This window comes from Bos grunniens, chromosome 5 (genome assembly GCF_055505025.1).
Source record: "Bos grunniens cultivar Pamir isolate PY7600 chromosome 5, Bosgru_T2T1.0, whole genome shotgun sequence".
NCBI lineage: Eukaryota > Metazoa > Chordata > Mammalia > Artiodactyla > Bovidae > Bos > Bos grunniens.
Window position 1 is genome coordinate 5,740,412 of NC_141169.1, and position 15,263 is coordinate 5,755,674.

Sequence of the window (15,263 nt, forward strand, 5' to 3'; positions counted from 1 at the left end):
ATGATCCAGCAGCTGTTGGCAATTTAATCTCTAGTTCCTCTGCTTTGTCTAAATCCATCTTGAACATGTGGAAGTTTTTGGTTCACATATTGTTGAAGCCTAGCTTGAAGGGTTTTAAGCATGATCTTGCTAGCATGTGAAATGAGTGCAATTTTGCTGTAGTTTGAGCATTCTTTGGCATTGCCCTTCTTTGGGATTGGAATGAAAACTGACCTTTTCCAGTCCTGTGGCCACTGCTGAGTTTTCAAAATTTGCTGGCATGTTGAGTGCAGCACTTTCACAGCATCATTAGAGTATAGCTGATTAAAAATGTTATGATAGTTTCAGGTGACAGCAAAGGGACTCAGCCAGACATAAATATGTATCCATTCTTCCCCAAACTCCCCTCCCAATAACAAGTTTTTTAGGCTGAATAATATTCCAGATTGTGTGTATATATACACCACGTTTTCCTTAAGGAAATGCTGTCATTTGCAACAACATGGACAGATCTAGAGGGTATTGTGCTAAGTAAAATAAGTCAGAGAGAGAGAAACACCATATGATCTCACTCATGTGTGGGATCTAAAAAAATAAGACTTAGAAAACAGATCGGCAGTTGCCAAAGGGGGCAGGTAGGTGAAATGGGTGAACAGGGACAAAACTTGCAGTTATAAATAAGTCCTGGGGATGTAATGCGTAGCATGGTGGCTACACTTAACAATCCTGTATTGTGTATTTGAAAGTTGCTAAAAGAATGTGAGAAACACAGTCACCAGCCCAAAACCAAGGGATGGACTCGGAGACACAAAGCACAGCAAAAGCAAAACTTCTACTGAATGTCTTGCAAGAGCCGGTGTCTGGTGGCAGGCACACCAGGGACGGTTGCAGCGAGCACTTCTACTCCCTGGAGCACGAATGCCTCCCCGGTTCCCCATTGGCTGAGTACAATGGGGTTACAATCTTCCCAGACTTCACTGCTTCTCATAGGGTATTCTTTCTTCTCCCTTCCCATCCTAAGTTCACAGTTCTCAACTAGGACTTTAGTTTGTCCCTTCCCAAGCATCCTGTTAGCTTGGAGACTCTCCAGTTGTAAGCTGTTAGGCAAGACTAGCTTGCTAGTAATTTTTCAAGACAAAATTAGCTAGCTCTGAGTGGAAAACCATTTGTTAATAATTTTCCACCCAAGGCCAGCTACTTTGTTCCGAAAATGAACCACTTCAAGTTCCATTTCTTATGGAGACTATATCTTAAAAGTTCTCATCACAAGAAAAGAAGTTGTAACCATGTGTAGTAATAGGTATTAACCAGACACTGTGGTGACCATTTTGCAATATATACAAATACTGAATCATTATGTTGTACATGGGAAATTAATATAATTTTATGTCAGTTACAGCTCAATTTTTAAAAAAATCAGATTTCAAGGACAATTCCAGAGATTCTCATGTAGTAGAACTGAGATGGGCCCAGAAATCTGCATTTTAAACAAAGCACTCAAAGAGAAGTCAATTTGAGATGCAGTGATAGAAATGAAGAAATTTTAAAAGTAAACACAAAAATAATTGAGAAATTAAAGTACAAGAATCAAACCTGAAAGTGAATGGCTAGGTGCTCTCAGGAAGAGAGAGAGGCGTAATTCACTTGGTTACCTGGAGTTCCCTGCAAGGGATTTTAGGGTGAGAGGTGGGAAGGGGAACACCCCACTTGGATCTGGGAGCAGTGAAGGGGTCATCTTTCACCAAAGGAGAGCACTGCTCCTCTGGGAGACCAGTACCTGCCTCCCTAGCTCCTCCCTAGTCGTCACACAAAGAGAAGGCGGAATGCAAAGTGCCCCCCACAGGCCTTCCACCACCTCCTACTCCGCCAATAGGGGCTTCCCTTGTGGCTCAGCTGGTAAAGAATCTGCCTGCAATGCGGGAGACCTGGGTTCGATCCCTGGGTTGGGAAGATCCCCTGGAAAAGGGAAAGGCTACCCACTCCAGTATTCTGGCCTGGAGAATTCCATGAACTGTATAGTCCATTGGGTCGCAAAGAGTTGGACACGACTGAGTGACTTTCACTTCACTTCACTCCATCAATAAGCGTTGGAAACACTCAGTCTCCATTCCAATTCTCTACCCTCATGCTATACTCTCTCCCCAGAGAGCTGTTCTTAACTGACTGTTTTCCTTTTCTTTTTTTTTTTTTTTAAAGTAAATTTGGCTTTTTCCTGGGTCAAACCGGCACACAGGCCTTGGTTCTGTGAGTCTTTCCCACCTCAGGGTTGGTTCCCCAGGGATGCCCTCTGCTGGGAGACTTCTCCTTGCTCCCAGGCCAGCTCACTTCCGCATCAGCCTCACTCACGCAGAACAGGGTCCCTGCTACAAACTCCGGAAGCACCCTCTGTTTCCTCTTCACAGACCTCAAAACCTGTGTGCAATGGTTTCTGGACTGCTGCTCTCCACATTTAGTGAAGGCACACACTGGTTCCAAGGCTTCGCCTTTCTAAACCCCCTATTTGGCAAAACTAGTCCCAGAATTTGGAGAAGGAAATGCCAACCCACTCTGGTACTCTTGACTGGAAAATCCCAAGGACCGAGAAGCCTGGTAGCCACAGTCTATGGGCTCGAAAAGAGTTGGACACGACTGAGCGACTTCACTTTTACTCTCAGTCACAGAATTTATATATATACATATATATATATATATTATAGAGAGAGAGTTGGTGTTTTATATATATGTATGTAACCAAGAAGGGTTAATTTGAAATGTGCACTGGATCTGCTTCTGTGACTCTGACCCTTTTTTGCTATTATAAACATACATCATGGCCCAACTCAGGGAGATAACCTGAGCTGCCCACCTGTGAAGGACTGTAAGGAAGGGAAACAACACATTCCCCTGCCGGAGGCCTGGCATTCCAGGGGACATTTGCAAGGATCGAACAGTCTTTTTACTTTGTTTCCGCACCTCCCCTCTATCTCTGATTTATAAAAGAACCTGGCAACCAGGCTCTGACAAGATAGTTATTTTGAGATGCTCCCCTGCCATCTTCTGGGTCAGCCAGCTCCCAGTTAAAGTCTCTTCATTGCCTCGACCCCTCAGATTCATTGGCCTGTCATGTGGCAGCAGAGCAAGCTTGGATGAGGTAAAATTTAGCTGAGCCAGCCAGGAGCCTCGCTGCTCGTAGCTAGCCGGCCCTGATCAGGGAATATTGGGGCAAGACCCAGCAGCTGCTGAGACCATTTGTCCTGAGGTTCTTTCCTTCAAGAGTCCCTGAAGTGGCACCGGCTACCTCCAACACTTGGCCATTGAGGCAAGGAACCCACAGATTTCTATAGAGTCCATGGACTCAATTTGTCTACCCAAATCCATAGCTGGTTCAGCTGGTTCGCTTGCTTTGTGTGCCCTTTTGTGTTATGAACGGACAAGCTCAGTTTTGGAGGGTAAGTTGCTCCAGTGTGCGCACCAGGAACATTTTTTCCCCCTCAATGTGGGCTCTTCCTTTACAGGACAAGCTGCTATGGTTGGGGTACCCTGTTGGAGAGGGTGAGTATTGTTGGACTCTACCCTGATCTGGTTCATTTAGAGAACTAGTTATTGTGGGGCAAGACCACCCTGGTTGGAATTAGCCCATTTGTTTTGTAGGGTACATTTATGTATCTGATTTGGGAATCAGTTCAGTTGGAACCGGTTCATTGGGGAGCTAGTTCTTGTGAAGGTGGGCAGCCTAGCTGGAATTAGTTCGTTTGTTTTGTAAGGTAAACCTATTTACCTAATTGGGGAAATCGGGTCATCTGTGCAATGATGCTGAAATTTGTGCTATTTTTCTTGGAATTCATCTGCGTCTTTTGTGTTTTGGTGTTATAAAGTTTATAAAAATGGGAAATATTTCATCTGTCCCAAAGGAAAGATTTTTAAATATTAAATATGTTAAGATCAGGACAATGGCCCCTGAATGGCTCACAATTAAGCAATCTGGTGGTCAGAAGCACTTTACAAAGGAGAGGAACACCCATATTGAATAGGCCCAGGGGCTGTCTTGGACTTGAGGCATCCAATACTAACTTCTTCTACAGGAGCCCCAGGTAACTTTGATAGTGGGGGACAAGTTGATTGACTCTCTAAAAGAAATTACTCTCTTTTGTAAGTTAAACACGCAAATTACCTTTTCCCCAGAACCGCGTGATATCAAGGTTCTACCACGGCCTTTTTGACCAATCTGGGGTACGTTGCCTCCAATTTGGGGTGTTCTCCCTGTGAAGGGAAACTGCATTTATAAGGCGCTTTGGGGAAGGTCACTGGTCTAATGGGACTGTGAGGTCATGTTAATATGACTTTCCAGCTTATTCTGGTTACTTTGGTAATGTGCAAACATCTGGTAATACGAGTTTCCTCCAAGGCTTCCTTTATGGTTTTCTCATTTCTTTCTCCTCAAGCCCACTATGAACAGCTGAGTGGCTGTGGGAACAACTGAGGAACTGTGGCCAGGCTTATTCTCTAGCTGTTGTTTAGTCGCTCGGTTGTGTCCGACTCTTTGTGACCCCATGGACTGTAGCACTCCAGGCTTCCCTGTCCTTCACCATCTGCTGTAACTTGGTGAAACACATGTCCATTGAATTGGTGATTCCATCTTGTCCTCTGTTGTCTCCTTATCCTCCTGCCTTCAATCTTTGCCCGCATAAGGATTTTTCCAGAGTCTGCTTTTCACATCAAGTGGCCAAGTACTGGAGCTATAGCTTCAGCATCATTTATGTTTTGGTGTTATAAAGTTTATAAAAATGGGACATATTTCATTTCAATTGCCCTGCTTCATTGGAAGATCTTTGGGGTCCATATTAGATATGTTAAGATCAGAAGAACAATGGCCCCTGAAAGGCTCACAATTAAGCAATCTTCCCCAAAGATCCTTCCAATGAATATTCAGGGCTGATTTCCTTTAGGATTGACTGGTTTAATCTCCTTGTAGTCCAGGGGACTCTCAAGAGTCTTCTCCAGTGCCACAGTTGATCACACCATCATGGTTATATGGGTCATTGAGATCTTTATGGTATAGTTCTTCTGTGTATTCTTGCCAGCTCTTCTTAATATCTTCTGCTTCTGTTAGGTCCATACCATTTCTGTCCTTTATTGTGCCCATCTTTGCATGACATGTTCCCTTGGTATCTCTAATTTTCTTGAATAAATCTCTCGCCTTTCCCATTCTATCATTTTCTTCTCTCTCTTTGTGTTGTTCACTTACAAAGGTTTATTTATCTCTCCTTGTATTCTTTGGAACTCTGCATTCAGATGGATATTTCCTTCCCTTTCTCCTTTGCATTTCACGTCTCTTCTTTACTCAGCTATTTGTAAGGCCTCCTCAGACAATCATTTTGCCTTTCTTTTTTCTTGGGGATGGTTTTAATCACTGCTTCCTGTACAGTGTTACAAACCTCTGTCCATAGTTCTTCAGGCACTCTGTCTATCAGATCTAACCCCTGATTCTATCTGTCACTTCTGCTGTATAATTATAAAGGATGATTTGGGTCATACTTGAATGTCCTAGTTATTTTCCCTTTCTTCAGTTGAAGTCTGAATTTTCAAAAAGGAGATATGATCTGAGCTACAGTCAGCTTCCAGTCTTGTTTTTACTGACTGTATAGAGCTTCTCCATCTTTGGCTGCAAAGAATATAATCAATCTGATTTCAGTGTTGACCAGCTGGTGATGTCTATGTGTATAGTCATGTCTTACATTGTTGGAAGAACATGTTTGCTATGACCAGTGTGTTCTCTTGGCAAAACTCTGTTAGCCTTTGCCCTGCTTCATCTTGTACTCCAAGGCCAAACTTGCCTGTTACTCCAGGTATCTCTTGATTTCCTACTTTTGCATTCCAGTCCCCTAGGATGAAAAGGACATTCTTTTTTGGTGCTAGTTCTAGAAGTTCTTGTAGGTTTTCTTAGAACCATTCAACTTTAGCTTCTTTGGCATTAGTGGTTGGGGCATAGACTTGGATTACTCTGATGGTGAATGCTTTGCCTTGGAAATGAACTGAGATCATTCTGTTGTTTTTGAGATTGCACCCAAATACTGCATTTCAGACTCTTTTTTTGATTTTGAGAGCTAACCCATTTCTTCTAAGGGATTCTTGCCCACAGTAGTAGATATAATGGTCATCTGAATTAAATTTGCCCGTTTGCATCCATTTTAGTTCACTGATTGCTAAAATGTTGATGTTCACTCTCACCATCTCCTGTTTGACCACTTCCAATTTACCTTGATTCATGGACCTGACATTCCAGGTTTCTATGCAATATTGTTCTTTGCAGCATCTGACTTTACTTGCATCGCCAGTCACAACCACAGCTGGGCATTGTTTTCACTTTGGCTCCATCTCTTCATTCTTTCTTGCGTTATTTCTGTACTCTTCTCCAGGAGCATATTTAGCACCTCCCAGCCTGGGGAGTTCATCTTTCAGTGTTACATCTTTTTGCCTTTTCATACTGTTCATGGGGTTCTCCAGGCAAGAATTCTGAAATGGTTTGCCATTGCATTATCTAGTTGACTGCATTTTGTCAGAACTCTCCACCGTGACCTGTCCGTCTTGGGTGGCCCTACATGGCATGGCTCATAGTTTCATTGAGTTAGACAAGGCTGTGGTCCGTGTGATCAGTTTGGTTAGTTTTCTGTGATTGTGGTTTTCATTCTATCTGCCCTCTGATGGATAAGGATAAGAGGCTTGTACTTTTCCTCTTGAGGATACTGGCTGTGGGGAAAACTGGGTCTTGCTCTGGTGAGTAAGGTCATGCTCAGTAAATCTTTAATCCAACTTTTGTGCTGATGGGTGTGGCTGTGTTCCCTCCCTGAATTTGGCCTGAGGTGAAAGTATGGTAGGGGTAATGGTGACCTCCTCCAAAAGGGCTTATGCCAGCATGCCATGCCTTCCAGGACTGCTGCGGTTAATGTCCCTGACCCTGAGACTAGGTCAACCCCTGACCCCGCTGGAGACTCCTGGGCACTCACAGGCAGGTCTGACGCAGTCTCTTGTGGGGTCCCTGCTCCTTTCTCCCGGGTCCTGCTGCACAAGGTCTTGTTTGTGCCCTCCAAGAGTCTCTGTTTCCCCAGTCCTGTGGAAGTTCTGGAATCAAATCCCACTGGCCTTCAAAGTCAGATTTCCTGGAGATTCTCAGTCCCTTTGCCAGATCCCCTGGTTGGGAAGTCTGCTGTGGGCCCTAGAACTTTGCAATGCTATGAGAACTTCTTTGGTGCAATTGTTCTCCAGTTTGTGGGTTGGTTGCCTGCTCAGCAGCTCTATAGTGGGGCCAATGGCAACCTCTTCCCAGAGAACTTAAGCTGCGCGCTGTGCCTCCGAAGATTGCTGCTGCCAGAGCCCCCGTCCCTGAAGGCAGGCTACCACAGGAGACGCAGGGCAGCAGCGCTTGCTCTCTGGCGTGTTCCAAAGTCCCACAGCCCCCTGTGCTATCTCGGCAGGAGAGAGCCCTCCTTGCCTCTCCTCCCTGGCTGCTTGGATCACAGGGTGGACCCCTCAGTCTGTCTTCCCTCTGTCTTCTGTTCCCTTTGCCTGTTTCCCCCTCGGTCCAGATTGATTTGCTGGAGCCCAGGTGTTGCCTCTGAGCCTTCCAGAGGGGCCTTCTCCCTCAGGCTAGAGGGAAGGGTGAAGCTTTCCAACATGGGTAGATAGATGTGTCAGTCCTGCTTGGGGAGGCCACCCAATTCTTTGGGGAAAGGATGGAAAAACAAAACTGTCTTTGGTTTACAAATGTAATCTTAACAGACCAGAAAGGTGATTCCAAAAATCCTTTCACCACCCCCAAACCTTCCCTGTTCATCTCACGAAGGAAGTGTTATTCACTCAGTCGTGTCTGACTCTTTGCAACCCCATGGACTGTGGCCTGCCAGGCTCCCCTGCCCATGGGGTTTTCCAGGCAAAAACACTGGAGTGGGTTGCCATGCCCTTCTCCAGGGGATCTTCCTGACCCAGGGATGAAACTCTGCAGGCAGATTCTTTACCAACTGAGCTACCATAGAAGCTTCATCTTATGAAGTTTGTAAATGTTAAACAAAGGGGAAACAAAATAACCCTAGAAAGAATTTGCCTGTATCTTTGAGAGGCAAATGTCCTCACAGGTCTTCTCAGAAACCTTTATTTCTGCTGTCTTTTTAATGGAAATTTTAGAAAGGGTAAAATAATTTAGAAGCTGGCTTGTCCAAGGTAATTAAAAGTTGCTTTTCCTACAGATATTAATATTTAGCCATCTATCCAAGTGAGCCTGACTTGGTTCCTCTGTGAGAACCCCAAATTTAATCCAACCTTGTTATAAACTAATGGGCTTTATATTACTGTACCTGACTCAGGATTGAAATAAGAACTGAGGCCTCACTGTATGTACATGTCTGTATGTGTCTTTTTTTTTTTTTTTAATCACATTGCCGCAGTTAATATGAGTTTCAGGTTCACGTGAACTGGGACATATTTAATATTAAATTTGTACCTAGTATTAATGTTTAAGTTTGCTTATCTAATAATAATAGTATAGAGATGTCTTGAGTCATCAACATGTTAAATACAATGTTAAGTATACTTTCATTGTGCCTAGGTTTAACAGAAATAAAATATTATATTTGTTAGAGATTTATCAGCCAAAATATACCTCAGTGTGGAAAAAACTTTAAGAAAACTAAGATACGTGTTTTCAGTAGGAGTGAAGAATAAAAAAAAAAAAACATATTGAAGACCTATGCATGATCAGGATTTCATAAGAGTAGATTGAATTTGGTTGGGTGAATGAGTCTTGGTGAATGAATCTTGTTTGGGAGTAAGCTAAGACTTGGATTTGACTTTTGTTTCTGTTCAGGGAAAACCTTTCTTGGAATGCCATTTTGATGACAGATTATATGACCTTTTTGCCTTCAAGTAATGTGTATTCACTTTTGAGGTCTCTGGTTATTTTGGTTGTTTTTGTTGTTCGGTTGTTATGTCCTGTCCGACTTTTGTGAACCCACGAACGGCAGCATGCCAGGCTTCCCTGTCCTTCACTATCTCCCAGAGCTTGCTAAAACTCATGTCCATTAAATCAGTGATGCCATCCAACTATCTCATCCTCTGTCATCCCCTTCATCTGCCCTTAATCTTCCCCAGCATCAGGGTCTTTTCCAATGAGTCGGCTCTTTACATCAGGTGGCCAAAGTATTGGAGCTTCAGCTTCAACATCAGTCCTTCCAATGAACACCCAGGACTGATCTCCTTTAGGATGTACTGGTTGGATCTCCTTGCAGTCCAAGTGACTCTCAAGAGTCTTATCCAGCATGACATTTTGAAAGCATCATTTCTTCAGTGCTCAGCCTTCTTTATGGTCCAACTCCCACATCCATACATGACTGTTGGAAAAATCATAGCTTTCACTATATGGGTTTTTGTTGGCAAAGTGATGTCTCTTCTTTTTAATATGCAGTTTAGGTTTGTCACAGCTTTTCCTCCAAGAAGAAAGCGTCTTTTAATTGTGCGGCTACAGTCTCCATCTGCAGTGATTTTGGAGCCCAAGAAAATGAAATTCATCAAGTTTCCACTTTTTCCCCTTCTGTTTGCCATGAAGTGATGGGACTGGATGCCTTGATTTTAGTTTTTTGAATGTTGAGTTTAAAGCCAACTTTTTCACTCTCCTCTTTCACTTTCATCAAGAGGCTCTTTAGTTCTTCTTCACTTTCTGTCATAAGGGTGGTGTCATCTGCATATCTGAGGTTGTTGATGTTTCTCTTGCAATCTTGATTCCAGCTTGTGCTTCTTCCAGCCCAGCGTTCCTCATGATGTACTCTGCGTATAAGTTAAATGAGCAGGGTGACAGTACACAGCCTCAACATACTCCTTTCCCAGGTTTGAACCAGTCCATTGTTCCATGTGTGGCTCTAACCTCTGCTTCTTGACTGCATGCAGGTTTCTCAGGAGGCAAATAAGGTGGTCTGATATTCCCATTTCTTTAATAATTTTCCACAGTTTGTTGTGATGCACACAGTCAAAGGCTTTAACATAGTCAATGAAGCAGAAGTAGATGTGTTTTCTGGAATCGCCTTGCTTTTTCTATGATTCAGCGAATGTTGGCGATTTGATCTCTGGTTCCTCTGCCTTTTCTAAATTCAGCTTGTACATCTGGATCTTCTTGGTTCATGTGTTATTGAAGCCTGGTTAAGAAATAAGTATTATCCAAGCCCCATTGTCAATTGATCAAATATTTAACCATGACTTTTAAGTCTTATGTCATTAAGATACTTCTGTACTCTGATGATGTACAGAAAGGGCTTCCTTATCAAGGAGATTCACAGGAAGGCTATAGAAATAATTCTAGCAGTTCCACATCAAAACGATGACTATTTATTTGAGGATTCCAGCCCATACCGATTGAAACAAGGAGCTGTCCTGCCCCTGGTGCCCCTAGACCAGGTATCCTGAGGTTTTTGCTCCATGACAGGCAGGGTTGACACTGTACTCAAGCTTGAAGCAATTACAGAAGATAGATCTTCACCCGTATGTTTCCCATAAAAATATGGGGATAAAATCTGAGGGGGGAAATGACACAGAAGGAAAGGGCACAGGGAACAGTCTTTGAAAGAATCACATAACCCAAGGACATTATATAGTCTACATATAAGCAAATAGGTCCAGGATGGTGGACTTAGTCAGTTCCCACTAGACCTTGAACCTCAATATACACTCTTACTCTTTGTAACACAACAAGCCAAGTGATACAAGTGGGTGGAGGCCCAATTGAATGTAAAGAAACATAGAAATATATGTTTCAGGATCTCTCTAGATATCCACAACTTAAAAATAAGTGATGAAAGGGTTTTTTACATGGTCAGTCAGGATTGACTAAGGTTTAAAACAAGTTTGAGTAAATGAAACTATAAGCTAATATAAAATATAAGTTGGCCTCTCTTAAAAGAGACAAATTTTCTGACAATGCTAAACTGCCTTTTGATAACCGAGTTTAAGCTTATTTAATCTGTATTTGCCTTCAAAATATTTTATTGTTGCTTTGGTTCAGTTTCACAGTGACCCATGGTCCAGTTGTATTTTAACATGTTACTTGGTGCTCCTTTGACAAGGCTTCCCAAATCAAATTATAATAAAGTTCCTTTGAACTCCAGCTAACTTTGGGGTGCTTCAAAGGGGTCTCTGAGGGATCCAAAGGGAGATATTAAACTAATCAGGTTCATATAGTATCTTAAACTAGAAGGGAAGTGTTGTCCAATGAATAATAAACTCTAAATTATATTATATGGTAATTGGTACAGATATTCTAGAGATTATATGGAATTCCTCAGAATTTTATATGTCCTGATAGAATATTATGAGTCATAATTGTAGTTATGAAGGTGTTCTATGTCACAGCAGTAACTGGGTTTAAACTTAACCTTCTTTAAGTCTTTTGTTACTATACACAGTTATGGTTTTGCTGATGCCTTTGTAAAAATACCTCCTCTTCAAAAAAATTTACGAAAAGGACTTTCAGATAAATACAAGTTTCTGACTTTCAGACAATAATACTGAACTGAATAAAAAATAAATAAATTGAAGAATTCTAATGAGAAACCTAATGACTTCATAAAGCTGTTAACAAAAGGGATTAGTTATATAGAACTGAGTAAACTGGTAATCAGGCTGTAATTTTTGTGGTCTCTATCTCAAAGGATTACTGGTTTAAATCTGTTGTAAAAAAAAAAAAAAAAAAAAAAACTTCTCCTTCAATTAATCAAGACTTGCAATAAATAGTTTGGTAGATTATGCCTTTGGGAACATTTACTTTTTCTCTCTACCTGGTTGATCCTGCCAGTAACATATGCTTGTCTCAAAGATTAAACTGTGCCTATGTGTGCATGGCCAGTACAATGAAACTGCAGACAGCTCACTAAATCAGTTATGGTGGTTATTATAACTAGTTATACTAATCATTGGAGAAGGCAATGGCACCCCCACTCCAGTACTTTGGCCTGGAGAATCCCATGGATGGAGGAGCCTGGTGGGCTGCAGTCCATGGGTCACTAAGAGTCGGACGCAACTGAGCGACTTCACTTTCACTTTTCACTTTCATGCATTGGAGAAGGAAATGGCAACCCATTCCAGTGTTCTTGCCTGGAGAATCCCAGGGACGGGGGAACCTGGTGGGCTGCCGTCTATGGGGTCGTGCAGAGTCGGACACGACTGAAGCGACTTAGCAGCAGCAGCATACTAATCATTGGTTAAATCTGCTCTTTGTTTTCCAATCCTGCTTTGTGTCTCTGTGCTGCCCTATGTTGTCTGCGTTATATCCTGTCTAATCTGTAAGATTGTTGTGTCTTACAGTAACCAGTGTGTAAAGCAGGCCTCCAACAAAACTTCTATGACTAAGCACTTTTGAGGAAATAATAGTAATAGCATGATACTAGATATGGAAAGAAGCAACAAGAGAAAATATCTCTTGGATTATAGTTAGACACAATCCAGAGAATTTTAATTATTGATGAGCCCTGGTTCAAAACTTAACACCTGGAGCGACATATCAAGAATATTTTGACTGAACTGGGATGAGCCGCCCAATGCCATGGGACAGAAGTTGATCACGAAATGTTTCCCAGATAATGGTCATTCATGACCAAGAGGGGAAGACCTGAGAGACGGAGTCAGCAATTGCAGCCCTTTCAGGGGAGCCAGGGAGCCCTGGGAAAAGGGAATGCCTGCCTCCTGGCAGTCCTTAGACGGCTGCCACTCCAACTACTCCCTGTGGTGAACCCCGAGGAAACACTAAGAAAGCAGAATGACAGGCCCCAGGTAGCTAAGATGTACAAAATAGGATTTAATGAGCCCTGACTCTTGCACCTTCCCGTGCATAGCAAAGCACTAAATTTCCTAACTTGAGATGCCCTCTTACGTTTGAAGTTCAGTATTTCTAAGTATACAGGCATAAAGTAGGCACTTTTCCGAGAGGAACAGAGGAAGACGGGTCTTAATCATTTAAAAACCCCAGCACCAGAGGGGGCCGTTTTGCTTGTCGGACGGGGGGACTCCCAGGAAGATCCATCTGACAAGCAGAATGGCCCCCTTGCTCGCATGGGACTGTGGGCTGAACACTGAAAGGAGGCAGTTGTAACCCAGAAGGCGAATTTTATGTTTACACTGGGTCTGCTTCTGTGGCTTTCACCCTGTTTTAGTTGTTATAAACACACATCCTGGCCTGCCTCAGGGAGATCGCCTAAGCCACCAACCAGTGAAGGACTGTTGTTGCTCAGTCCTGTCTGACTCTTCGTGACCCCTTGACTGCTGGACTATAAGGAAGGGAAACTAGCACACTGCCCTGCCCGAGGCTCGCCATCCAAGGGGACGTTTGCAAGAACTGAATAGTCTTTTCACTTTGTTTCCTCACCTCCTCCATATCTCTGATCCATAAAAGAACCTGGCAACCAGGCCCTGACAACAGAGCTCTTTTGAGGCGCTAGCCTGCCATCTGCTCTCAGCTGGCTCCCCCATTAAAGTTTCTTCCTTGCTGCAACCCCTCATCTCTCGGATGCATTGGCCTGTTTTGTGGCAAGCAGAGTGAGCTAGGACTGGTAACCTATATATGTAAAAACAATTCCAAATGCAATTTGGTATCACTGGGAAAAGGAGTGCATTAAATTGCTAGCACTAGCAATCTAGTAATCCACTTGCTAGATATTTTAAATACTTCAGATACTTTCTTCTTTAGGTTTCTATTACAGCAAACAGTGTCAGGATAAGCTGTATACTTTTGTGGCTGAATGCAAAATGAAAATGTGGATGCCCTTTCTCAAAAATCAGGAGGAAAGTGCCACTAAAAATGCATTGATGTGTGACAGCACCGAATTAAGCCAAGCACAGGGCCCTTCTGATGATGGGGTCCAGTGGGACAGCACGGTCCTGCTCCTGGCGGCTGGCCCTGTTCTTGGTCTCCCTCCTAGGCCACTGCTTTTCTTTCTTTCTTTCTTTCTTTTTTTCTCGCATGCTCTCACTTACATGTATACCCCTGGTCATCTGACGGGCATCTCAGGAGCAACAGGAGCTGAACACAACCCCTTGTCCCTGTTCCTACCTACCTCCTTCTTCACTAATTTTCCTCCTCTTGGTAAATGTTGTTTAGACCCAAACATTAACCTGATTTTTGTCCTCCCCTCTTACCCCACTCTCAACACAAAAGCAAATTCTCCAGCTTTACATAGAAGATGAAGCATGTGTGGTATGTTGTGCTAAGCAAACATCAGTTGTGTCCAACTCTTTGCAGCCCTGTGGACTGCCAGGCTTCCCTGTCTATGGGGATTTTCCAGGCGAGAATACTGGAATGGGTTGCCTGCCCTGCCCTCATCCAGATCTTTCCAACCCAGGGATCTCCTTGCATTGGCAGTAGGTCCTTTACCACTAGCGCCACCTGGCGAACCTGGTTAATTCCAGGAACCCTCACTACCGGCAGCCAAGTGGGAGTCACCATCTGCTCTCTCCAGGGCCAGTGAAGCAGCCTCCCAAACCCCCCTGCTCTTTTCGCCCTTGTTCTTCTCAGTCCCTTTGGTATGTGACAGCCAGCGGGCCTTCCTGAGACTTGGTAAAGGGCTGTCCCTCCCTCCACTGCAAGACTTCCCAGGCGCTGCCCCTGTCTCTGACCTCGCAGCCTGCCGCTCGCCCCAGCCTTAGTCCTGCCGCCCTTGCATGCCAGCAGACTCGGTCCCAGGGCCTCTGCCCCAGGGCTCCCGCTGCACCGTCTGCTCCTCCTCCAGCCTTTAGTTCTCCTGTGCTGCCTCTTCCCCACTCAGGCCTCAGCTCAAAGGCCTCCTCCACACTCCAGAGACAGCGTCCCTGCAGGGGAAGCCCCTTCCTCCGCAGCAGTCACACTCTATCCTGTTATCCTGCTTAATTTCCTCATTGCACTAGCTATCAGAATGCCTTACTGTTTATATGTTTATTTCACACACGCATACATGCACACACACACGCACGATTTGTTTCCAACCAAATTCTGACTGCATAACACTTCCCTGGTAGGAAGTGCTTTATCTCACTAGAGTTACTGTACCTCACCATGTTTAGGAAGGCCTAATCATACTTCCGTGTCCATTTTATTGTCTCTCTTCTTCATATCAGTCCGTGTTTTCTTTCAGGTTGTCTGGGCAGATAGTTACAAAGTTGGCTGTGCAGTACACTTTTGTCCTCAAGTTTCTGGCTTCGGAGCTCTTCTCAATGGAGCACATTTTATATGCAACTACGGACCACCGTAAGTGCTGAAATTTATTACTTTGTGGAAAAAAGAACTATTTTAGAGGTATTTA

At 43.6% G+C, this 15,263-nt stretch overlaps 1 protein-coding gene across 9 annotated transcripts in view; it reads left to right on the forward strand.

Moving 5' to 3' along the window:
- The window catches only part of LOC147371265 (glioma pathogenesis-related protein 1-like), a 69,424-nt gene that overhangs the window by 31,433 nt on the left and 22,728 nt on the right, over positions 1 to 15,263 (forward strand). For 7 of the 9 annotated variants that reach the window (XR_015163383.1, XR_015163384.1, XM_086398736.1 and 4 more), the window contains one exon: positions 15,096 to 15,208. The exons of 1 other annotated variant lie outside the window; for it this stretch is intronic. Coding sequence is in view for 6 of the 8 variants with exons in the window: in XM_086398736.1 (XP_086254862.1) it covers positions 15,096 to 15,208 (113 nt within the window). In the remaining 2 variants the exon portion in view is untranslated. Of the gene's footprint in view, positions 1 to 3,473; positions 3,552 to 15,095; positions 15,209 to 15,263 lie in introns of those variants that run through there. One more of the 9 variants, XM_086398742.1, reaches the window with a different exon arrangement.